General features: G+C 43.4%; 1 protein-coding gene across 2 annotated transcripts in view; it reads right to left on the minus strand.

Moving 5' to 3' along the window:
* The window catches only part of ARAP2 (ArfGAP with RhoGAP domain, ankyrin repeat and PH domain 2), a 209,596-nt gene extending 187,308 nt beyond the window's left edge, over nucleotides 1-22,288 (minus strand). The window contains exons 1-2 of one of the 2 annotated variants that reach the window (XM_006128750.5): nucleotides 21,919-22,287; nucleotides 12,772-13,834 (exon numbers count right to left, since the gene is read on the minus strand). In XM_006128750.5, the coding sequence (XP_006128812.3) occupies nucleotides 12,772-13,661 (890 nt within the window). In that variant the 5' untranslated portion in view covers nucleotides 13,662-13,834; nucleotides 21,919-22,287. Of the gene's footprint in view, nucleotides 1-12,771; nucleotides 13,835-21,918 lie in introns of both variants that reach the window. The other variant, XM_025187574.3, reaches the window with a different exon arrangement.
* Nucleotides 22,289-26,887: the final 4,599 nt, after the last annotated feature.

Genomic DNA, 26,887 nt, shown 5'->3' on the forward strand with positions numbered 1-26,887 from the left:
TGAATACCTGTTTGACAAATAACTTGGAAACACATGCGGTATGAAACATGTAATGTTTGCGAATAAACAATTACTCTATGAAATGTATTCTAGAATTATGACAGAAAAATACTGCAGCTTGTTTTGGATTAGATAAAGCTGAGAACATTTGTTTTAGAGTTTAATTCAATTTCATATTGTTCCTCTAAATCATCTGTGTCCAACCTACAGCATGAGGCTCTTGCTACCCAAAAGTGCAGCTCGTCAAGCCGATCCTACCTGCCCCCCTGCCTCCGACTTCCCTCTGCTTACTGGGTCAGAGCTGTGGGGCTTTAAAAATGGTGCCCAAAATGGTGGCCGCCTTAAAGGGAAGCCTCCTTTTTAAAAAACCTTTATTTTATTTTATTTTTTTTGCTCAACAATTCTGTTCTTGGGGATTTTTTTGGGGGGGGGGGTTGGTTGGTTATTTTGCTTGACAATTCTGGTGCGGCATTTTTTCCGCTGCTATTTTGGCTCTCTTTGTTAAATGCGTTGGCCATCCCTGCTCTAAATAATTAAGGCACTGACTTCTAGACAGATTTCTGCTTTTTCTGACTGGCAGATTACTTGTTGAGTTGCCTTTTCACAAACAGATAGAACAAACAACAGCGCATATTCAAAGAGAATATAAAAGAGAGCAAGCCTGTCCCCTATACTGTTGCACCAACTGCACCTCAATTTAACTGTATTACTTTAAGTGTCACTGAATTGATGAAAGAATCATAGAATAAGAGAACTGGAAGGGACCTCAAGAGATCAAGTCTAGTCTCCTGCCACCATGGCAGGACCAAATACCATCTAGATCAGTGATTCCTAACCTTTTATACACATTCACAAACACATTCACAAACTTTGAGGACTGGTAACATTTTATTGTCATATCTGAATATTCATAATTTCCATATTAATCCAGTTTGAAAATATGCCTATAAAAATTATCTGTCCACCTAGCCCCAACCCAGTTCCTTACTCCCCAGTGCCTAACACCCTTTGACCCCCACCCCATGACCTGTGGCCTTGCACCCTTTAAACTCTGACTCTGACTGCCCATGCCAATACCTCTCCCTCTTGACCCCACCACACCTTCATCCAACACCCTTTTGCCCTTTAACCCCACCCTACCCCTGCACTCCCCAGAGCAAGGCTGCCGTGCGAGCAGGGGGAGTGACCGTTGGTGACGTGCATACTCCCTCCTCCTTAGTGCCTCCACCCTCCCCAAATGTGTCTCGTGCCCCCATGGGGAGAGGCAGGGGGAGCACAGAGCCCCAGCTGAGCTGCCATCTTACCTGAGTGGAAGGGAGGAGGAAGGAGGGCGGTGCCTCCTCCTAATGCTGCCTCAGCCCTAGTGCTGCCACCAGGCAAAATCAGTCAGAAGAGCTGCCGGAGCTGAGCCGCAGCGAACAGCCGGCTTGAGTTCTAGCAGCTGCCATGGCCCAGCAGGCAGCGGTTCCCAGACCCACACCGGTCCACAAACCAGCAGTTGGGAACCACTGGTCTACATTATCCCTGATAGATGTCTATCTAATCTGCTCTTAAATCCAACCAGCTTTTCAGTGACGGAGATTCCACAAACTCCCTACGCAACTTATTGCAGTGTTTAACCACGCTGACCGTTAGGAAGCTTTTCCAAAAGTTCAACCTAAACCTCCTTGCTGTAGTTTATGCCCATAGCTTCTTGTCCTATCATCAGAGGCTAAAGAGAATAATTTTTCTCCCTCTTCCTTGTAACATCCTTTTAGATACTTGAGAACTGCTATCATGTCGCCTCTCGGGCTTCCCTTTTCTAAACTAAACAAGCCCAGTTCTTTGTCTTCTCTCATAGTTCACGTTTTCTAAATCTGTAATCTCTTCTTTAGACCTTCTCCAATTTCTCCACATCTTCTTTTGAAATGTGGTGCCCAGAACTGGACACAATACTCCAACTGAGGCTTAATCACTACAGACAAGAGCAGAAGAATGACGTTGTATGTCTTGCTCACAACTCTCCTGTTAATGCATAGAATCACAGAGCTGGAAGAGATCTCAGGAGGTCATCAAGTCCAACCCCCACTGTTGACTCATATTCAGCTTCTCATCCACTGTAATCCCCAGGTCCTTTTCTGAAGAACTGCTACTTAGTCAGTCGGTCCCCAGCCTGTAACAATGTTTGGGATTCTTCCATCCCAAGTGCAGGACTCTAAACTTGTCCTTATTGAACCTCATCAGATTTCTTTTGGCCCAATCCTCTAACCTGTCCAGGTCACTCTGCACCATATCCCTGCCCTCTAGCGTATCTACCTCTCCCCCAGCTGCGTCATCTGCAAACTTGCTGATGGCGCAATCCATCCCCTCATCCAGGTCATTAATAAAGATGAGAATCCCAGAATCATGTTTGCTTTTTTTGCAACAGTGTCACACTGTTGACTCATATTTAGCTTGTGGTTCACTATGACCCCTAGATACCTTTCTGCAGTACTTCTTTCTAGATGGTCACTTCCCATTCTGTATGTGTAAAAATGATAGCTCCTTCCTAAGTGGAGTACTTTGCATTTGTTCTTACGAAATTTTATCCTATTTACCTCAGATCATTTCTCTATTTTGTTCAGATCGTTTTTAATTATGACACTAACCTCCGAAGCACTTTCAACCCCTCCCATCTTCAAACTTAAGGAGCATACGCTCTATGCCATCATCTAAATCAGGGGTTCTTAACCTTTTTACCTTCACACCTCCCCTGAAAATGAACCTCATGTTCACACCCCCCTGGGAGCCATTTTGTGCACAGCCTAGCCCCACCCCCTCATCTGACAGGAAGCTAAGGGGCATGGCTAGTACTGTAAGAACTCTGCCAGGGAGCTCTGTCGGGGCCCAGCCTCTGAAGGAGACAAAGGCCTGCCCAGAGCTTCTGGCTGACGAGGCTGAGACCTGGCCCGGGCCTCCCACAGCTGCTTTCCCTCAGGCCAGCGAAGGCTTCCCTGCCTGGGCCGCCGAGGCCTGGCCAAGCCGGCCAGCAGGGCTGCCCTCTGACTTAGAGGAACCCAAGACTCTACTGGTGCCTGGCGATTCGGAGGACCAGCCTGAGCTAAAGGCCCGGCTCAAACCCCAAGGCCTGCCTGAACCCTGGGACCTGGTGAACCAGCTGGACGCAGCTGTCTGAGCTAATTCCCAAGTCAGACGGCCAATGGTGCTGTGGGGTGAGTGAACCCTGTTACAATGCCTAAGTGAATAATATGAGATTTTTACTTTGAACCTTTTCCTAACAAATTTATGTAATATTTGAAGATGAAAGTCGGCAATGCTCGCGTACTGTAATTGTAGTGTGTCATCACCTAGACCTGATTGATTCGCACTGCTATTGTAGTGTTCTGATCTCTAGAAGTTAAGAAGAAATTAATGTTGATAATTTTAATTCATAATATTAATTATGAAGAAATCTAAACTTTAGGATTTTATCCAGTGAGAAGGCAATTGCAATACATTTTCTGGGAGGCACCTCATACCTCCCCTGTATCTCCTTTATACCTTCCCTGGGGAGGCACACCTCACTGGTTAAGAACCCCGGATCTAAATTGTTGATGAAGATATTAAACAGAACCAGTTTCAAAACAGACGCTTGCAGAACTCCACTTGTTATGCCCCTCCAGAATGACTGTAAGCCATTTAATAACTACTCTCCGACAACAGTTATCCAGCCAATTATACACCCTCCTTATAGTAGCCCCATCTAAATTGTATTTCCCTAGTTTATTGATAGGAAAGTCACATGAGACTGTCTCAAATGCTTTACTAAAATACCACATCCACCACTTCTCCCTTATCCACAAGGCTTGTTATCCTATCAAAGAAAGAAAGCTATCAGATTGGTTAGATATGATTTGTTCCTTAGAAATCCATGCTGGCTGTTACCTATCACCTTATTATCTTCTGGTTGTTTGCAGATGAATTCCTTGCTCCATTATCTTCCCTGGCAAGTTCCCTGAAGTTAAACTGACTGGTCTGTAGTTTCTTGGGTTGTTCTTATTGCTCTTTTTATAGATGGGCACTATATTTGCCTTTTTCCAGCATTCTGGAATCTCTCCTGACTTCCATGACTTTTCAAATATGATAGCTAAAGGCTCAGATACATTCTCTGATAGAGGAGGTATCATTGTGGCTTCTTAGGTACAATAGCTTGCAATATCAAGGAGGTACAAGACACAATTTGGGGTGCCTGATCCTCCCTAGCCTCCTTCTACTCTACACAGACAGGCTACAAAAGCAATGTCCGGAATGGATTTATGGAGGATGGAGTGAGGGGTTACCTGGATGCATGCCAATGGCATCATGCCCTCCATAACTACCTAAAACCCAGCTTTCTAATGAAGCAATGCCCACCTCTGACTCTAATGCCCATTAGACAGGAAGGAGCTGCCCTGCCTCTTAAGCAGAAGGGGTAATGGTCAATTCTGTCTCTCCTGCTGAAACCTCCAACACTATTCACCCTGGGAGTCAGGGATTAGAGCAGTGGCCCACACTGTGAGACACTAATCTATGGGGGTTGTGACTTGGGATCCCACCCCTGCACTACTGACAGACCGGGGCTGGAGAGTGGAAGCGGCGGCTGAGCCATGGAGAGTACCAAGCAGGCGACCGAGCACAAGAGGTCCCGAGCAGGAACCAGTGAGCTGTAGGACCCAGGGGAGTGGAGTCAGGGTGGATGCCAGGCAGGGTCGGGGAGACGTGGAGTGGGACATTCACAGGGGATAGGGACAGAGCACCATGCAACTCCACTGTGCCCCCAGACTAACCCCAGCCTCAACTCCTCTTTTCCACCTGCTCCACCCAAGCCAACTCCACCTTTATCCCAAGAAGGGAGGAAGCGAAGAAAGGGGGGGAAGCACAGAGAGGAGTTGGTGCTGCTCTCAACCCCCTTCCGCAGACTGGTGATAGAGCCCAGGACATGGAGGATCAAGGGCGGGAGCCCTGACCTGGCTGAGGGACGGGGATGGCCCCGGAGCGGCGGACCGAGGGCCAGGGTGGCCAAACCCCCCAGGGACCAGACGCCGGAGCGGAGGACCAACACACAAGCTACAGACCCAGAGCCGGCAGCTCGGACCCCAAGGGGGACTAAGGGACGTAGTCCATGGGAGTGGCCAAAAGGTGGACAGAAGCCGGGTGCGGGTTCAGGGAAGCAAAGGGGGGCTGCACCTCCACCCCAGATGGAGACCCAGCTACAGGGGTACACAGGAACATTCAAGAGGGCACACAGAGGCACCTGGGTCAGACCCCACAGGGGATAGGGCAGAGCACCATGCAACTCCACTGTGCCCCCAGACTAATCCCAGCCTCAACTCCACTTTGACACCTGCTCCACCCAAGCCAACTCCACCTTTATCCCAAGCGCTTCCCTCATCCCAGTTCTGCCTCCAGCTCCATCTTCAACCCACTCTCTTCTGCTGAGTCAACTGTGCAGTACTGGGGGGAGGAGCACATACATATTCCATTTCGGGGAAGAGGAGGCAAAAGGAAAAGGTTGGGCACCTGGGGTTGCCAGATGCTCTCCCAAAAAATACTGAACACACGGGCTAAAAATGTTTGTCAAGCAAACAAAAAACCACACATGTTGGGTATACAAAAAAAAAAAAAAAAAAAAAAACACACCCTGCACCGCCCAGCTTCAGCACTCAACCACAGGAGATGCCACCAGGCTTCCATCCAGTACCCAGCCGCAAAAACAGAAAATACCAGACATTACACATGTCTAGTATTTTCAGAATTTTTTTTTACCGGACAGAGGGTGCAAAACCCGCATGTTATCCACCTCCTCTTGCCCATTCCCAGCATCTGGCAAACAGAGACCAGGGACACTTCACTGTTCAACTTCGCAGGATATTGGGGTGTCTGTCAAAGCACCCTGGGATGAAGTGGGGGATTGAGGGAGGCTCACAGGGGGAGTTTGTGAGGAGGCCCATGGGAGGGGGATTGGGGGCTCACAGGGGAAGTTGTGGGGTCTCCAAGGGGTGAGTTGTGGAGGCGGGCTCGCAGGAGCTGACTGCCCAGGGCAAGGACCCAGTGCCCACATGTGTCGCGTGTCTCTGACCTTGCATGGTGCTCTGGGTGCAGCTGCCAGGTCTGTGCCCAGGACGGGTCCCGAGCCCGGCCAAGCCAGAGTGCTACCGCTGCAGGGACCCAAGCAGCAGTCCGTGTCTTGTGCCGGAGGTGGGGCCCAGTGACATCGCGGTGCCGGGGCAGCCACTGGCCGCAGCCAGAGTCCAATGGGCTGAGCCCCCAGCAGGCACTCCCTCTAGTTGCCAGCAGAAGCCAGGCGGGTGCGGGGGGGGGGGGGGGGGAGTGGCTGGAATTCCCAGCCACTCCCCCCCGCCCGGCTTCTACATGCGACCAGAAGCTCCCAGCGCCAATCACAGCCCTGCCTCCCAGCTGGGAGCCTCTGGTTGAGTACAAAAGCCAGGCAGGGGGAGTGGGTGGGACTTCTTCCACTCCCGCCCGGCTTTTGCACGCGACCACAGGCTCCCATCGCCAATCGCGGCCCCACCTCCCAGTCGCTCCCATGCCCCCGCCAGGCTTCCATCTGGCGCCCAGCCAGAAATTCAGAAAATACCGGACATTGCACATGTCCAGTACTTTCTGGATTTTTTTTTTTTTTACCAGGCAGAGAGCGCATATACCAGACTGTCTGATAGAAAACTGGACACCTGGCAACCCTATGGGCACCACTGGGTTACAGCAGTGGTCATCCCTTATCTTTGCATATTGGCATGTATTTGCTGAATGACTTACATTGATTTAACATTGCATTTCCTTTTCTGTCATGGTCAAAAAACCATAACAGGGCAATTTCTATGTTACAAGTCTGAGAGCCAACATATTGCAGGGGTTACATTGATGTGGTTGTTTGGGCAGGGAAATTAAGTATCCCAAGGTAACTACCCCAGAATTATTGTTTGATTCACTGCAAACCTAGGAATAAAATATTTGCACTAAACATTATCTAAAAAGCCCTACATATTTAAATAGGACTTTTTGTATTCCTGGGCCTCTTATGACCACCGTTCTACTATATGCTTCTGAGATAAAAGAAACAAACATTTAAAAGCTCTACAACTTGTCATGTTGTGGTAAAGACTAGTACATTGTTCTGTGGCAGGCAAGAGCCAGGAGCATATGTAACTGCAAAGGACGCAAGTGTTTTATTAATAATAACAAGGTATAACGCAGTCATAGTACCTCTGGGTGTCAGGAGAATCACAGTATTAACTTTTTGTGCTGGAAGGCACTTCGAATACACTCAAATAGCTCTTCTGCCCATAAAAAAAATTATGATTGAAGTCTCCCCAGGCCTAGAAGGAAGTACGAAGTCTCCCAGGGGAAAACTGAATTTCTACCCGTGTGTGAAAACCCTATTAGATTCAACAAGGACAAAGCCAACGTTTTTAAAAGCAATTAAAAAGGAATGTTTCTCTGAAACATTTCAAGGAGAGACATTAACTCCACTAAACTTAAGATTACAGCAGCTGTCAATTTATTCATCTTATTGCTTGGGATTTCAAAAAATGCTGGCAAAGGAAAATAGTTCAGTGAAGTTTAATGTCTGTTTTAAAATTTTGACTTAACATTGGTCTCCTTACAACACTTCAGAATTTGGTATATAAAATTTTCGGGAGATCATTTTGAAAACAAGTAGGCTATTTTAAAAAAATCTTGGTAATGCAGTGGCTAATATTTAGGTTTATCCTACATCAATGGAAGAATGGAAGATTGTGCTTTGGGAAGGCAGGGAGGAATTCTGACTGAACCATAGCAGTGCTTTGATTGAATTCAGAGGAAGCTCATGGCTCTTGCAATCAATACTGTGTGCGATCAGCATGCACCTCACATCATGTAGCCCTGCTTTATGTGCGTGTCACTTTATAACACCTGAAGGAAAAATACTATGTGGATGAAAACCAGTGGAATCTGACAACCCTGCACATTGGCAATGATAAACAAAATATCTCACAGGCCCCATGTCGAACTCGATGGGCCATATGCAGCCCTTGGGCCACAGGTTGCCCACCACTATTTTACTGGCTCTCTCTTTCCCAAAATTTTCTTAGTTTCTAATAAATCTAAACCCTCTTTCATACGCCATCCTTTCATACACATATTGAGACCCAAAATTCTGCTTGTCAAACTGGCCCTGAGGATGGAACTGGAAACATTTCAGAGAGTGTTGCTTGGACTTCAGTCATTTACCTAGCAGCCTAAATTTGGCCTCCAGGACCTCTCTCCTATCCTTCACTATGATACTGGTACCTTCATGTACCACGACCACAGGCTTCTCCCAGCACTACAAAGAAAGCTGCTCTGCCCCAGGCGTCCCCAAGTCAGCCGCTGCTGAAACTGACCAGCAACTGACTTGGGGAAGTCTGGGGCAGAGCAGCTGCGGTGATGTTGGGTTGGTCCCACAGCACCGAAGGGCGGCGCTACGGGACCAACCCAGCACCCCAGCTGCTCTGCCCCAGGCGTCCCCAAGTCAGCCGCTGCTGAAACTGACCAGTGGCTGGACTCGGGGAAGCCTGGGCCAGAGCAGCTCCAATTGTCCGGCTGCCTGGAGCACTTCTGCGTTCCAGGAGTGCCGGACCACTGGATGCCAGACAACTGGAGTTTTACTGTACATAGGCCACAGAGAAAGAACCACAGCAGTGCCCCCCAAAACCATCCACAGTCCCCTATGCCCAGTACTCCCGCTCACCCAGGAGCAGAGCCTTGAGTGTAGGCCGGATGGCTGGATTCTGGAACTCAGCACATGAGGCTGGGTCACAGTCAGATCCTGCCAAGTGCTGCTATGCAAGGGGTGGTAGCTGGAACCTGTCACATCTGTCAAGGAGTGGAGGCATCTGGCACAGGCCAGCATCCATGACAGAACAAGGGGGATCATGAGCACATCACCACCTAAAACCTGGGGATGCTGCGGCAGCCTCCCCACAAACCCCTAGTTCTCAGCGTTCCTCACAAGAGTTCCCTGTAGGGTGCACAATTGCATGCTTGTGCAAGAGGAAATTAAGGAACACGCATCTAATTAGAGGAACTTCTGACTCCATTTCAGCCCAGCTGGGCTGACTGTGTGCTGGGAGACAACGAACATCTGAGTGTCATCAGCAGGCAGAGGGGGCAACTGATTCTGTTTCAGGCCAGGCTGGAGACATGCTGGGATGGCAGGCAGAGAGGAGTGGGATTCCCTTTGAGCTCCCTCTTGGCTATGGGGCTGGGAGGAGAGAGAGAGAGAGACGTTCTGACTGGAGAATAGTTCCAGTAACTGTGGTTTGGTTTTTTTTTTAAAAGGAATCTAAACTCTTGTATCTTTACCTATCATGTCTGAGCCTCAGCTCATGTGCTGCAGTGGCATTGGCCAGGAGAGATGCCTTTCCCCAAACAATTAGGCTTTAGAATTTGTTTGGGCATGGGTGGTCGGTGAAGATAGGGCTGGGGGAGGCAAGCTCCCAGCCTTGCCCCCCCACCACGGGGAGACATCCCACATAAGAGTCCCCCAAACACCATGGGGAAGTGAGGCGGTGCGTGGCCCCACCCTCCCCAGCCCTAGAGCAGAGAAAAGGTGGGCACGGGGGGCAGTAACACTCCACCCCTAGAAAGCCTATAGGCATTCTGGGGGCAGAGTGTGGGCAGGGCCAGGCTGGTGGTTTAGTAAGGCAGTGCTTTGCCCAACCTAGAATACCAACTGCCCATGGGGACAGGTATTGAAAACCATTAAGGACAGATATTTGTTGTCAGTTCTGACTTTTCAGAGTATGTCAAATACTGCAACAAGCACTAGATTTGGTGTTATGCTTTGTAGGATGAAGCCAAAACATGTCCAGGAAAATCTGACTTTTTCCACAGGGTTCTGCTGCATTAGCAGTGTGTGGGTCCTAAAACACTCACTTAAGCTACACATAACAAACCACTTGTTTCATTTCCCCTTGTATTTTCACTGCTGTCATTTGTTTGTTTACAGTTTTGTTTGCTCTCTGTGTTGCTTTATTATTATTACTGTTTGTGTGTGTGTGAAGTATTAATCGACTCAATCTTAGAAATTGTAGAAGCCTGAGTGAATGCATTTACACTCCTTCTAGCGTCAGAAAATATTGTATTAATATTTGCTACGAGAGCATGAGATTTCTAGTTGTTTAGCATCTTAAAAGCTGAGCTATGTGTCCATATGATATGCATGCAACAGGGATGGTTCTGTGAACTGCAAAAGTCAATAGCACGATAATGTTTTGGCAGATGCTTCATTTTTCAAGAAAAGCTTTCCCTGAAGTTTAATGGTCTATGTATGGTAGGAGGAGTAGGTTATTAAATTGAGCCTCTGGTGCATATTTTTATGCTTTCACATAATAGATATGTGTTTCTGTTTTGAGCATATTTTGTTAGAAAGGATGATAAAATACATGTACTCCAAATACATGTACTAACCCTAAGCATTGTTTTAAATATTAAATATCATAGCAGTGACCTATTAATTATGCTTTGATTTAATATTCTTCTATATCTATGAACTTTAAAAAATATATACATTGAAGTGTTTTGTTTGTACTGGTGACATGTATCTGCACATTATCTCAATATCGGTGAACATACCAAAATTCAATCTGCCCATGGATGGAAAAAAATAGAGGGAACACTGTTCCCCACCCCTCCCTGCACAGAGCCCACTCTCACAATCCTTTCCACAGACTCACTCTCTTATCCCCTGCCCTCCTGCAGCACTCACCCGCCCCCTGTTAGAAGGAACGCTGGTGCAGGCTGCAGACCAGAATGACAAATTTTGAAACTTTTGGCTGCATGTGGCCCATGGGCTGAGAACTGTTATAAATTAAGATCATATTGACAAGCTAATAACTTCAACTGCAATTTTTCCTTCCTCCTCCCCTTCTCCCCAGCCCCCGCCTTCCCTTATTTATTCTTGGATCTGGACTTTTAATACTTCAGTCATCTGAAGAAGTGGGTTGTGCCCATGAAAGCTCATGATACCATCTTACATGTTTTGCTACTCTTTAAGGTGCTGATAGACTATTTATGTTTTTTTAAGTTTTTCCAGTTACAGACTAACTCATTTACCCCCTGAAGCTTTTCAACTCCAATGGCAATTTCAGCCTTGTTTACACAGGCCATAAAGCTGGGATTAACAGCAAACTGACTTGTCATAAAGAGTACTGAAATCAGATTTTCCTAATGTAAACAAACCTCATGGGATTAATGTTCTGGTCTTGGTTTTGAGCTTCAATTTGCTATTGCCTTTTAGCAAAACAATAATACTTTTTAATTACATTAAAATAAATACATTTTCCCAAAGTCAAAATATGAGCCATTTTGAAAGAAGAAACTTATCTATGCACATGTATATGTTAACTCAAATGCAAGTTCCGCTAACTTATGCTATCACTAATTGCTTTTCCTATTCAGTGGAGTACAATTCTGATTCTTCAGAATGAAAGCTGGTAGTAACACCTATATTTAGATTGAGTAACACTTTATGAAGATACCTGCAGACTTTGAAAAACTCTCACGTCCACAATTTGCAATAGGTCTTTGAAATTTGGCAGTGGAAATGACATTTAGCTAGAAAAGTGCCTTTTCTTTGTCCAGTGAAATTCCATTCAGAACTTGATTAGAAACTGTTAGAAAAGAGTCACTGCACCTTTTCAGAAAAAGTTTGACAGAATGCTGAAATAGTAACAAACACTCCTCCCAAAAAAACAAAAAAATCCTGCAGCATCTATCCCATAGCTAAAGTAGATACCTTCCATGACCATCACTGTTCTGAAAATCGTTGGGGTCTACCAGAGCTATCTGAGCGGGTGGAGAGATACACCAGCCAGGTTTTCCCCCACACTATCTCAGATGCAGCACAGGCCTCAGCAGCCTATTAATCCCCATTAATTTGGTTTTTAACTTTTAACACCCTCTGCTCCCTAAGAAATACCATACCAGAACAAGACAGAAAATTGTTATTTAGGTTACAGATCCAAGCACTATACAGTTAGGAAATCCCACATTAAAGATGTCTGTGCAGCTTAATTGTGCCCCCATGTGCATATGAATTATGATATAGCACTTAATTACGTGATCACATACTTCCAAAACCTTTCCCCCACACACAAAGGACTCCTACTCATTCAAAGCATAGAAAGGCCTTTCCTTACCTTTGACTGCTAGACTTTGCCATTTATACAACATTCTTTTAATGTAGCTTGTTCATGTATTTTCCTCAATTTTGTAATATAATGATAAAGTACATTATGCATTAACTGATATTTTCCATTAGCAGTATCCATTTGAAGTATTAAAGTACTGAAATCAAGACACTAAAGGTACTATATTAAAATTAAACTTAACCTATAAATCAGAGTTACACTTGAGAAATATGCATTTATACTCAGAATGAAATCTTGGCCATACTGAAATCAAGTGTAAAATTCCCAATGTCTTCACCCATAAATCCATTTCATCTGTATTCATTTGCTTCTAAGCACACAGAGGGTGCGTCTACACAGCACTCTTTCCTCGAAATACCTTATCTCGAAAGAGCAATTTTAACAAATGCCTTAATCCTTATGGAATGAGGGATACAGGGATGCCAGAATAGTGCACCCTTATTTTGAAATATACAGGGATACCTCAGCTGCATAGACATAGCCAGAGTCTCCAAAAATACTTACACATACAGCCACTGACAAAGTTGGCTAATTTTAAATGTTACAGTATCAATCTCACAATTTTTTTAAAATTGTTTACCTGGATGAAGTGGCAACTTCAAATGAACCTGGGATTTCTGGAACAGGCCGATGTCTTAGCATAAAAGATCGAGTTGTTCTGGGAACTACTTTAGTACTTCTTTGCTCACAAGGACCATACAAGTCATTGTCCACCATTTCACCTTTAAACTCAAAGAATGAAGAATCTGGAAGAGGTGAGATTTCCACCTCTGAGAATGTTAGATGCTCATTCTCACTGGACTTGGTTTCAGATAAGTTGGCAAAAGAGGACTGAGAAATTGGTCCTTCAACATATAGTGCAGAATTGCTGTCTAAATTCAAATTACCTTGTTGTGCCTGTGTTTTTACCAGTGCAACATCTATATTAGATACTTTTTGAAAGACTGCACTTTTCTCAGTATTTCCACTAAGGCTGACAGCATCTTCTGAGCAATCTGAGTTCTGGTACAACAAACTAGAAGATTCCAGATCTAAAAAACAACCATCTTTCACTTCCAGTAATTCATGTTCAGTAAATTCACTCTTTTCTTTACTAAAAAATCTTACTGGCAATGCTCCAGATACTGGACTATCTTTAGTAATCCCCTCTGAATTTATATTGGATATTTTGGAATCCTGGTCATAACACAAAGAATGACTTTCTCCTATTTCCCCCAAGTCCTTGGGCTTCAGATTTTCAAATGAGACAGATTTTTCTTGCATTCTAGAAAGTGTGATCTCTAACTGCTTAAGAATTCTTTTGCGATGTCCGGTAGGCATTATTCCAATTTGCTGAAGCACATTATTATTTATTCCTATGCAGTCTGCCACAGTGTTATAGCCAGATTCTTTGAAGTTAAGAAGATACTGCACCAAATTGATGTTGGCCAAGAATTCTTTGATATCGGTATTATCATCTCTGGATGACATGACGACAGCTTCATTCCTGATGTAGGCTTTCAACAATACAGAAGCACAGTCACTACATCCACTTATTCTCCAGTGTAAAGTAAACAAACTCCCGAAGTACACTCTTCTTTAGTCATGCTAGAGAAAATAATTTTTTTCCACAAGTAGCAATTCTGCTTGGCCAAAGATGTAAACTGTAAACACAGGGAAAAAAAGTTTAAAAATTGGTATTTTTTCTCCACTGAACATAGTGATTGCATACACAATCTAAGCCGAAATATTGAAGGCTCTCTCTACATAACATTTTGAAATTTGTTTATCAATTTTGAGATTTCCATGTTGTAAGTAATGTAAAATCTGTATCCCTATGCCTTGGGGAATAGTGAATTTTGAAATTCAGAACAAATACTTGTATATAGATTCCTTTGGAAATGTGGTTTACAAAAAGGCTCCGTTATATTCCACACCGTAATCCATGTGGAACAAGGTTTAGAAAGGCAACCTCACACTCATGCACTTTTGCTTTTAGAGTTGTAAAACAGAATGCCTCTCAGGCGCATGAAATGTTCTTTATTAATGTGCTGAAGAACACACCCTGAATTGAAGGACCACGGCAAGTCTGCTACAAGCATGGGGTGAACAATAATTTTTGCCCAGGGGCCACCCCGGAAGGGGCGGGGCCTAAACAGGAAGGTGGGGGCAGGGTGCTTCTGGGCTACTCCACCCCCAGACCATGATTGCCACATGCTTCCACATGCAATCAGTACCTGGGGGCAGGGGAGCTGTGTGAAGTTTCCTTCGCCCTATCTTGGGAATGCCATGCGCTCCACGCAGGGCGGGGGGAAGAATTTCATGCAGCTCCCCCACCCCCAGCCCAATCAGGGCTTTGGGGCAGAGGAGCGTGTGATGTCTCCTCCTGCCCTGCGAGGTGCAGGTAGCACTTTGAAGCACTGCGTGCTCCTCGCAGGGTGGGAGGAAGTTTTGTGCGCTCCTCCTCCCCTCCCCCCACGGCCTCCAGGCCCTAATTGGCCTGGGGGTGGGGGAGCGGCAGAGCTTCCTCAGGCTGGATCAACCCACTTGGCATGCTGGATCCGACCCACGAAGGCCCTTTTGCCCACCCCTGTACTAGCATGTACAAATCAGCAAAACATAAACAAAGGAACAGAGAAGGACAGACAGCATTGCATTGAACTGTCCTGACTCATGGAATCTGACCCTGCTCTGACAGAATTCTTAATGAAAAAGAAGCTACTTGTAGCAACTCCCCTTTCCTTCACTTTATGTTGTTTGGATGTAAAAGATGTGATTTACCCTATAGGCATCCAGAAATCTCTTCACCCAGTTTAAAATATCCAACAAGACCACACAGGAAGAAGTGAAGGATACTAAATCCATTTGAAGCAGCAGAAGGATTTCGGTAGACAAAAGAATTACCCAAACCAAAAATCTAGACAGAGAAACGTAGTTTTGGCAAGAATTAATCTATCAGGCACTTTAGTGACTAATCTTCAAATATGTATAATTCACAACTTGACATTGTTCACCATTTGAGTTTAATGGCTCAAACTCATCTGCATACAATAAAGAGAGAAAAAAAGAAAGATGTACTGCTATCAAGACATTTATGAGTCAAATAACCCAATTTCATTCCAATGACTTGGCTTGTCTCAAGAATGGTGTAGGCTTGGGGAACCACAGAATGTGTCAGTGGTGAACGGAAATAGGAAAGTGAAGTAAATAATCAGTCAAGATGTTTTTTTCTGACAGACATGTATCATTCTTCACTGCTCAGCAAATTATAGCATTTTAATCAGTTTCAAAACTAATTAACTCTGAAATACACTAATCCGTGCATGTTATAACTTTACATAACAAGAAATCATAACTATACTTTCTTTTCTAGATAAACAAAAGAGTACTTAAAAGTACATTTCCAAGAACTTACATGAAAAAATTAGAGTAACATTAAGTATGGGCCAAAATTTAGGTTTATTTATTTTACTTCCATTGGAAATAATTTTTTAAAATTCTTCTGTATTGTTTGCAATTCAAAAATTGTGCACTAGCACAATGCAGTGAGAACAGAAAATGAAATAGATTACACCTACATTTGGCAGAATTCAATTTTGACAAAGCTTTTTTTATTTCTAAGCTTTTTTATTTTTACATGTTTAAATTCGTAATTTTTCACAACTACGAGTATTTATTTCTGTTGATTTCCATTTTTTGCAATTGGGGGAAGTTATGAACAAGTCAGACACTCATTATTAATAAAAATGAACAACGAGAATTGAAAAGTTAAAACTTTACCTGTTGAAACACACTGTCAATAGCACATCACAATCTTTTAAGTAAATATGCTTGTCAAACTAATAAGTTCTCAAAGCAACATTTTTCTTACTTTGCCTATCCATACTTTGACCATCAATTAATATATTTGATAGATTTGTATGTGCATAGTGAAGTTGACATTTATTAACATTTATCAATAAAATTCTAATCCTTCCAAAACTAACTGAAACAAAAAATACCTGTCTAACCTATATTCATTGTCTAAGTTGACAATAAAAAAGTTACACTTTTAAGATTGTTTGTTTAAATTATTTCATTTGATGAGATAAACAGAATTTAAGACTGTTATTAATCCAATAGTAGCCCTTTAAGAAAGAAGAACATATTCCATGTATATAATTAAACATATAAATAAACTTTGACTAAATGTTTCATTTCCCTCAGTCTGTATGTATGGTTAAAGTATAGCTACTATTTTTGGCCAATTACTCCAGATCCAGAAAGTATGCCCTGAGTAATCTTATAGTATGATAAAAATTCTATCCGAAATGACATTTCTAATACTTGTTTCTAAATGTATTTGTTTCTAAATGGAAAAAGCCATCAGGAAAAAAAGGAGTTGAAATGGGCAGTTCTTAAAATATATTATATTAGAGGTTCAACATCAAACTATTCCAACATAGAGAAAAGAAAAGAGCTACCACAGAAAGTCAACATGGCTGCATGAGGAGCTTTTTAGCTATCTAAAAACCAAAAAAGGATCAATACAGGAAATGGAAGAATACATGGGAATAGCATGACCTTTTGACCAAGTTAAATGAATTCAAATCAGTAGAGCTGGATGCTATTCACCTATCTATAGAAATCTTGGCACCACTGGCAACAATATTTACAAACTCAGAGATGACAGAAGAGGTCCCGGAAGACAGGAAAAAGGCTAATGTAGCATCCATCTTTGCTGGAGAACTACAGAGCCATCGGCTTTACTTTGATACCTGGGAATCTATTAAAGTAGTGCATTGAATTTGTGAATACTTTGGAGGATGAAAGAGTGAGTGATCACTAGCTGCCAAGAACAAATCATATCAAACCAGCTTGATATCTTTCTTTGGGAAATGTTTTGGTGGATGGGAGAACTGCAGTGGATATAATATACCTGGACATCAAACAGGCTTTTGACACAATTCCATAGGATAGTCTCCCCTAAGTAAGCTGGAGAAATGCAGGCTCAGTGGAATTACCATTAAATGGATCCATAATTGGTTAAACAATTGCAAACAAAGAGTAACTATTAATGGAACAGATTGGAGGGAGAGGTATCAAGTGGGGTTTCACAGGGATCTCTTCTGGGTCCAGTGTTTAGCATATTTTAATGGCCTGTTTGTAGATGGAGAGAGCATACTGATCAAGTTTGCAGAAAACTGGAGAAGAAGGGTTGTCCATACTTTGCAGGACAGAGATAAAATTCAGAAGGATCTTGATAAACTGAAGAACTATGCTATAGACAACAAGATTAAATTGAACTCAGAACAATCTAAAATGGTACACTTAGAAAAGCCAAATGAACTGATTGGGGAAAATCTGGCTTGGCAGCAACATTGCTAGGGAGAATCTGGGAGCTGTGGTGGATTACAACCTCAACATGAGTTAGCAAAATGATATTGGGGGGGGGGGGGCAAGCGAACACAATTTTAGGTTTCATTAACAAATGCATAGCAGGCAAGTCACAGTAGTGATAGCACCACTCTGCTTGGTGCTGGCTAGGCCTCAGCTGCAGCACTATCTATAATTTTGGTCACCAATGTATAGAAAGGATGTCAAGAAACTGCAAAGGATCCAGAAGTGAGTGATAAAGATGAACAAAGGGATGCAATACAAGCCAGATGAGCAAAGGTTGAAAGAAGGGGGGTATATTTAGTTTTGAAGAGGAGATTAAGGAGGAAACATGATAGCAGTCTTCACATTCTTGAAAGGCAATTGTTCTCTTACTACAGAGGGCAGGATAAGAGGCAGTGGTTTACACCACAGCATAGCAAACTTAGATTAAATCTCAGGAAGAACAGTTGGACAAACAAATAATCTGCTTCATAAGGTTGCAGAAGCTTCTTTACTGGAGATTTTCAAAGAAGGCTAGACAGCTATTTGTCTTGGAAGAATTAGACACAACAGCTCAAACATGCTGGCAAGCCATTAGAATAGATGATTGCTGAGGTCTCTTATAAATCCTATGATTTGGTGGCAGTGGCATCAGGAGTTACATGGTTTTTTAACAAAATTATCAAAAATTCATTTGATAGCAAAATGTCAGCTTCCCAAAGGCCCCTGACCTGCTTATTTAATGCTTAAGTAAAAGATCTACATGTTGAGCAGAACAACAAATTAACCACTTTATTGTTAGCAGCAAGACTTTTTATTGAATACTATCAGAAAAAAATGTGAGTTTCCCTCGTGTAAAACTGTGATAAGACTGTCCTTGTCATGTGACAAGCTTTCACACTAAGGACATATACAAGACACATGCCAAAAATAGCAGAGATATTTTAAAAAAATGAAGTCCCCCCTTTTAGCATACTTAAGGGGAGGGAGTTCCCGATCCAGCAAGCCAAAATTCTGGTGAAGTTCTTGGCATATGAACTTGATTCTGAACTCATGACACTGTGAATCACAATGCTTTATTATAACCTTACCTTAGTAAAAAGATTTTTTTAAATGAATGTGTGCCTATAGCCATCACATCACAGACTGTGGGAAGAAAAAAAAACATGAACATATTTGCATTGTAGCAGAAGTGGCAAAGATTACTATAACAAATGTGCTATAAAAGTTCCATTTAGAATTCTGCTTACAAGGGCTCATGGCTTTTTATCGGTGGAGATGAAATTTTCCAGCCTTGGTTGCTCAGCAAGTTTCATGTTTATTTAAAGTCAGAGCAAAAGTAGTTCAGCAATTTCAGTATGAACACAGTTCTAATTTTTTAAATAATTGTAACTTCTCTTTGGTCTGTAGAGATTAAAGTTCAAACTTGGTAGGTATGCAGCAGGGGTAAGATGGCTGGGGGTTGGAGCTAAGAATGGGTCAGGGATAGAACCTAGGGCCAGGGATCAAGTCTTGGGGGCAGGACAAGAAGCGGAGTTGCAGCTGGGCCACAGCAGGTGCTAGTAGCCAGGCACAGAGCCAAGGCTGGGGACTGGGGTTGGGGCACGGGTGGGTGGTGCTCCCTCCCTGCCCTAAAGGGTTCATCCCCCACTTTGGGAATCACTGATATACACTATATTTCCCTAATTTGTTCATGAGAAGATAATGCAAAACAGCTTGTAATCCCTGGGTGCGTACATTGTACTTCTGCGCATGTGTCATTCAGAAATTTGAAGTTAGAAATATAAACCTGTTTAGATATTTAGATATGCTAGTGAAGGCCATTAGTAGTACTCCAGGAACTTAATGGCCTGCTACTCAAGACAATGATCTATGAATAGTCTCATTTTTCCTGAAAGCCTGGACTATTGTTGGTTCTACCAAGATATGTCACCAGGTCACTTGATACTGAAAACTACTTCTATGGGGGTGTGAAATGGTGCAAGCTGATCAGGATTCCTGCCTTGGGCAAAATCTATTTATAGGAAAGAAACCAAACAATAAAGGGGAACAACAGTTGCCAGACACCAACACAACCTCAGTGTATCACCAAGATGACTGATGGAAACATCTAAGACTGTAACGGGGGAAGGATCCCGCCCAAACTAAGAGCCTGCCTAGCTTGAGAGAGAGATGATTTAAACTACTGTTAGGGTAAGAAATTGCATGTAACAAGTTTCTTAGAATATAAAGCTTAGCTGGTGTGTTGTTTTATTTTGCTTAATAACTTACTTTGATCTGTCTGTTATCACTTGCAATCTCTTAAATCCTAATCTTTATATTTAATAAAGTCTCTTTTATTATTAAACCCAGTGTAAATAATTGCTACCTTAGGGGACAACTATTGTGCACATCTCCCTTGTATTGATGAGAGGGCGAACTTAGGAGCTTGCTGTTTATAAAACTTTTATACAAAATAAGACTGATTTATGGAGGGTTCTGGCCCATCGAGTCAACGACCTAGATGCTGCATCAAGTCGCTGGGACTGAGCCTTCCTAGAGCTGAGCTGATCTCAAGTGTCTCTGTTGCTCTGCTCTATGCTGTGATCCTAGCTCTATGACTTTGCTGGCAGGAAACCATAGGATCTGGCTCATCAGGAAAGGGTGGTGGGGCACTCCAGAGGGCAAATGGGTTGCTCATATGAGCCTGCCTATCAGGTGTCCTCCTCAAGAGGATTGCTGTGACGCAACCCATCACACTTTCTCTGTCAACTGTCAAACTGTCAACTCTTTTGTACTGTTTTCCCCTTGCTTCCCATGGGATCTTACTGACCAGCTCCCTGAATTGCTAAAGTCTGCCTTCTTGAAATCTATTACCTGTTTTGTGCTGTTTTCCCTCCTACCAGTCCTTAGAACCATGCACTCTACCACTTATATGATCACTTTCACCTAAGCAGACTTCCACTTTCGAACTCTCAAGCAGTTCTTCCCTATTTTTCAAAATCAAATCTAGAACAGCCTAGTAAGGAACGTGGGCTGCGGGAAGGGGAAAGAAGGAAAAAGACCAAGGGTAGTATTAATGGAAACAAATTTCTTACTTTTTAAAAAGTCCACAGATAATCATTCTGCCTACGCTCTAAAAATAATCTCACAAATATTTGTAGCCCTAGACATTGATCCATATTATTATATATCTTTAATAAGTCCATCCATGCTGGGGTTTTTTTTATTAGAAATACTGAAGTGATCTTTTTAAAAGTTCTGTCCAACTGTCAGCAAAAAATGTGAATAAGAAAGTAACATGCAGAAACAAAATTAATTTTCAGCCATTTCGGCCACAAGATTAAGAGGGGCAGTTAAGAGATGTAAAAAGTATCTTGTGATAAAATATTGCTCAGTGTTTCCACTCTGTTTCAAAATGTTCATCTTGTCAAATTCTTCCACCTTTACTCATTTTAAATAGCCTGCAAGAAATACCAGTAGACTTGAGGAATAAGGTTCATTGGAGTAAGCAACTACTCTGCATAAAAAAGCAGAATATGGCCCCAAGTAATTCACTTCAAGGGTAGAATTAGTTCAATGAGGCATGCCTAGCTGCTGCAACAGCATTTGTGCATAGTTACACACACTGTGTCTTGTCTAGTGCTTTTAAAAGGTCATAATTACTATACAGGTTTTTCAAAAAACCAAAGTTCATTCACTGTGTGCTAAAGCGTCTACTGATGCATGGATTGTTTCCAGAAAGGCTGCATTAATCGGTCCAAAGGGCTGAAAATAATTCTCCATTAAGGAATCAAATAGAAATTACAACATTAAAGAAAAAAAGTGGTAAAGTTATTTTAAGATGCAATCAGATCTTTAAAACACACACCCCACTATTCAACTCCCTACCTGACTACTCACACAAAACTAATAGTTGTTGAAACATTACACAACATGAAACCGGATTCATCCTTAACGAGATGCCCACTACATTAGACTCTATTTAACATCAATTGTAAATAAACTAGTAACCACAAATTAGTAACTGCCTGTCAGCCTCAGCTTTGCAGGGCACTGCTGTTTTACAAACAAGAATATAATATACATGAGTTAATAGTTTTCCTAGGTGTCCGCAACTCGTCCGATAGCTATCTTTAATGAGGGGCTTATCTGATAGATGTTAAAGAAACAAATCAGCTGAATAAGAAAATCCCCAGGCAGTTTGGGGGATTGGGACTAGTTTCCTTTCAGAGACGCCCACGCATCAGCCGTTCTTGAAACCAAACGCGAAATTAACAAAAATGTGGCAGGCCGGAGCCGTACACCGTGCACTTTTATGGGAACTTGCAGAGCGGAGGAAAAACCTTCCCCCCAAATCCTTGCAAGTAACAAAACTTTCAAACTCCCTTCCCCCTTGGGGCTGACTTACCTCTGTGCGTTGGAAGAGACGGGGCTGAAGGAGGAAAGTTGCACTTTACATTCCCCTTCTGTCTGTACTTTCTCTTCCTGCTCCCCTCCCGCCAGCCTCTACCCTCGGCTTTGCCCTGGCAGGCGGCGTGTACGGACGATCCTAGCAAGGCTCGGAACTGGGCGCCTGCCTGGGCAGGGAACTCCAGAAGGGCGTTGCTCGCAGCACCTGGCGGGGAAGGGAGCGGCCATGCCGGAAGAGCGCTGTACCTGGGGACAGTAGGGCAGCCCGGTGCCGGGGAGTAACCCTGCGCACAGGGCCCTGGTGGGGGCGGATGCTCCCCGGGCGTGCTGGAGGAAGCGAACTTACAAGCTTTTGCTTTGTGCAAGTTTGCTGCCGCAGCAGCTCTTTGCTGGAGGTTTCACGCATGCCTGGGTGCTGACACACTTGCAAGGGCAGCAGGAGCCGCGTTCTGAAAAGGCCAGGCTGTTAACACTAGAGCGTCCCTCCTCCAGGGAAGCCTGCTCTGGCCTCCGCTGCCCTTTGGTTGCAGCTGAGCTGGATGGAGATATTTTTCAAATCCCAGCTCCAGGTAGGGTTGCCAGATGGTTTCAACAGAAATACCGGACAGGCTTGTCATTACATCACAATCTACATTACATATTATTTAGAAAATACTGGACATTTTTTTATTTTCTCATTTATAGATTCTCAGTTTGTTTCCCGGAACAGAAAACTCAAATACTGGACTGTCCAGTTCAAAACCAGACACCTGGCAACCCTAGCTCCATGCCCATGTTCCTGCCTCGGGTGCACACAACCCAGCTCAGAAACGAGAAACTTGTTTCCTCTTACCAACCTTTAGTTCTTGGCCTGAACTTGCAGGGAGAGTGCAGCAGAGGCATGAGCTGCCTTTGGCTCTTTGCAATTATGGTGTGCATCCCTGTGCCAGGCAGATCCTTGAGTATACCACACCCAGAAGGTGCATGGGTTACACTTGCTTTCTAAATGTAAAAACTATAGTTAGCTTAGCTACCAGTGTAACAAACCTGTGGCCACCTACAACCAATCAACATCACAGTTGCCTACTGCACCCTGTGAAACCTCATTTCAGCAGCAGTTTAGGAATAACATACCTATAGTGCAGTGGTTTTCCAACATTTTAGGCTGTCTACACCTTTACACATAATTTATTCTACTGTCTGAGATAGGGTCATAATATACCTAAGAAAATGAGGAGAAGAAAGTTTGTAAGGAATAACATAAGGTGTTGTTACAGTATTTTTCTTACATATCCCTTTATGAAGAGCTCCAGGGGCATGCATATCCCAGTTTGAAAACCATCATCTAGTGCAAAAAAAAAAAAAAAAAAAGAGTGCTATACCTTGAACTGAAAAACAAAATCTCCATTAGTAGAAGCAGTGTATTGCCTAAGACACACAGTTGAGAAGTTCTCATATCACTCAGTGGAAGGCATTGGTACATATGTAGACAAGATTGTTAATTACATTACGGCTACGTCTACACTGGCATGATTTTCCGGAAATGCTTTTAACGGAAATGTTTTCCGTTAAAAGCATTTTCGGAAAAGCGCGTCTAGATTGGGAGGACGATTTTCCTCAAAAGCACTTTTTGCGGAAAAGCGTCCGTGGCCAATCTAGATGCGCTTTTCCGCAAAAAAGCCGCGATCGCCATTTTCATGATTGGGGCTTTTTTGCGGAAAACAAATCTCTGCTGTCTACACTGGCCCTTTTGCGCAAAAGTTTTTCGGAAAAAGACTTTTGCCCGAACGGGAGCAGCATAGTATTTCCGCAAAAGCACTGACAATCTTACATGAGATCGTCAGTGCTTTTGCGGAAATTCAAGCGGCCAGTGTAGACAGCTGGCAAGTTAAGCGGCTGCTTTTCCGGAAAAAGTGGCCAGTTTAGACACAGCCTACTAGTTTGTGGTTTGCATGATCATTTGTTAACTATAAGTATTACAAAACAGTTCAAACATATGTTGCACCTTCTGTCTCCACTTCCAGGAACATAACTGTAGCATTCTTAGAAGTGGAGAAGGAAGGTGCAGCCTTCCTTAGATGTATTTAGTTTCACATTCACTGACTTACACTTTTAGCTCAGCTCCAAATGAATGCATACAAAAATCTAAACAAAGGTAAGGGAGTCTGAGTTGATGTTTTTGTATTTGCCAGTCTGTGTGTCAAAAGTGAGCTCTATATGAAGAAAAAGCAAAAACAAGGATGTTACAGGAATGTGTAAGATAAAGCAGACCATTCTCTTACTTACATATTATTACAACTTATTCTGGTTTATCAGGATGTATGTTAGACTAAATTAGATTCTCTTAGGGCGTGTCTACACAGCACCCTTACCTTAAAATAAGATACACAATTTGTGCTATGCAAATTGTGTAGTTTATTTCTAGGTAATTTCAAAATAAAGCACTATTCTGACAAATCCCTTAACCCTCGTGGAACGAGGATTACAGGGATGCTGGAATAGCGCACCCAATGTTTCAAAATATATTTCAAAATAACGGGTACGTTTAAAGATGCAGAATTGCTATTTTGGGATACTTCTGTCTAGACATAGCCTTACACATCAATAAACAGGTAAGATTAGATCTAAAAAAATCAATGAATGAATTCAGGGGAGTACAAATTTACATCATTTCTGCATTTGGCAATTTAGGTAAGTACAGCCAATAAACACGTTTTTAAACAAGTGCAAACTGACCTTGGGAGCTACAGCTGTAAATCTCACATTTTATTCCCATCTGTTGGTCAGCACTACTTTTAGAAAGGAGGAGGAAGAGAAAGTTCTCCTTTCTCAGACCATTGTGGTGTAGTTTCTAATACCACACAGGATACTATATTTTTATATTTGATTGTTTTAACTAGGGGTCAAGTAGGGCGAAAATGGAAATATTCTTCTAAACTACCCAGTGTCCCTGCTCCAGCTTCCATCTCAACCATGTTTCTGTAAAGAATCTTTATCCACAGTTTTACTCCCCCCCCCCCCCCCCTCCACAGCTTACTGGCCCAGGAGCCATTTTTCCAATCATATCCATCTACAGCCTTCTTTGTTTGGCTGCCTGACTTAAGGGCCTTTGCCCCATTTCCATTACTATTCCCATTCCTCTGAATCTGTCCTGCCCTAACTCCCACAGGACAGGTGTCATGGGTTATGCCAGATGGAAGCAGATCCCAATAACATGAGTGTGTCAGCAACAGTAGCCCCTAGTAGAAAAAGTGCTATCGCCAGCTGAGAATGAGATTTTGGCTGCCTCTGTATTGATCAATGTCACAAACAGTAGGCCTGTGGAAAAGACTAGGAAAGTAGAAAATAAATGTGGTCTTCACCTTAGTGAGGTGAGTATACTAGGATTCCTTCCAAGACCTCTTTCCAGTTGGCTTGCTAAGAACTCAGTCAGACTCTGGAATTCATGCCTCACTTATCTTTATTTGGCATACAGCAATGCTATGGTGAAAAGACTGAACCCCAATGGGTGGATGCAGGGTACATCACAGATTCAAAGTTACACAGAAACCCTCTTCCTTTATATACAATTACACATACAATTGCATTAATTTACTTTGCATCACACATTTTGGGACTCGCTTGGTTACTTTGTAAGAACCAGTGCCCCACAGCAGTGGTCTCCAAACTTTTTAACCACAAGATCACTTTTTCAACTTAAGTGCAATGTAAGATCTACCTCAAACTACAGATGTTAAGGACTAGTCGACTATCCGATAAGCAAGCCAGGCCTTGAGTCAACTAGTCGATTCCCTCCCCCCTTTCTGCCTCAATCCGCTAGAGGCAGCAAAGGGGGAGGGAAAGAAGGGTACTTCAAAGCGGCAGTGCCAACTACTGAGGCTCTGTGCGGCGCTGCTGCCTTGAAACACTGTGGCAGAGCCCAAGATCAGCTATGCAGCGCTTCCTGTTTGAACTCCTCAGATGATTCCAGGCTCTGCACGGCACTTTCACAGAACCCAGGATCAGCTAGGGAGTCACTGTTTAACTGAGATGGCTTCCAGGTGATAGAACAGTGGAGTTAAGGCAGGCTTACTCCTGCTCCGGCGCTACACCACTCCTCAAAGCAGTTGGCATGTACAGCAATGGCTCCATGGTGCCATGTGTTCCCCTCATCTACAAGCACTGAGCCCACAGCTTCTAATGACTACAGTTTCCCATTACTGAACAATGGGAGCTTCAGGAGTGGTATCTGCAGGCAAGGACACCATGTGGAGACTCCCTACTGTACCTCTCTCTGGCTGCAGGGACATGCCAGCCACTTCCAGGAGCAGCAGTTACCACAAGGATAATTACTCTAGCCATGACAGGTTAGACATTTTAGAGCTCACTACTCAAAGAATTACATTTAAGCGTAAGAGGGCAATGAAAATTATGAAATGCACAGACAGTCAAAAACTAAATATAACCCACTTTGCAAGCAGTAAAAGAAGTAACAACAACCCTGCACATATGTGTTGAGTTGGGAGATGAGAGTGAATGACGGAGGCACAAACATTGTGTGAGAGGGACAGAGATTTGCATTGCCAAGCTCCCTCCATCCCCTTCAGTCTGTGCAGAGAGAGGATACAGAAAGGGGGGAGGGACACTCTGACATCAGTACTCCCTCACCCATACTGTCTCTCTCCCATACCCTGCACAGCAAGCAGGAGACTCCGGGGGGTGTGGGGTGCAGCTCTAAGGCAGAGGGCAGCAATAGCATGACAGTGTGTGGAGGGCAACTGAAGTGCCAGCGCTTGAGAGCTTCCCGGCCAAACCAGTCAGGATCACCTGTCAGAGGCTCCAAGATCTAGATCCCGATCTACTGGTTGGTGACCACTGCCCTACAGTATACTATGTCCATGCAATGTCCATGTTCCACCTACTGTACTTTATCTTTACATCCCTGGCTATCTTGTCCATTGTTATCTTGTTCTTTGCAAATAGTTCCCTGGGTGTTCCCTCCCCTTATC

This window comes from Pelodiscus sinensis, chromosome 4, assembly GCF_052426305.1.
Source record: "Pelodiscus sinensis isolate ZL-2025 chromosome 4, ASM5242630v1, whole genome shotgun sequence".
Classification (NCBI taxonomy): domain Eukaryota; kingdom Metazoa; phylum Chordata; order Testudines; family Trionychidae; genus Pelodiscus; species Pelodiscus sinensis.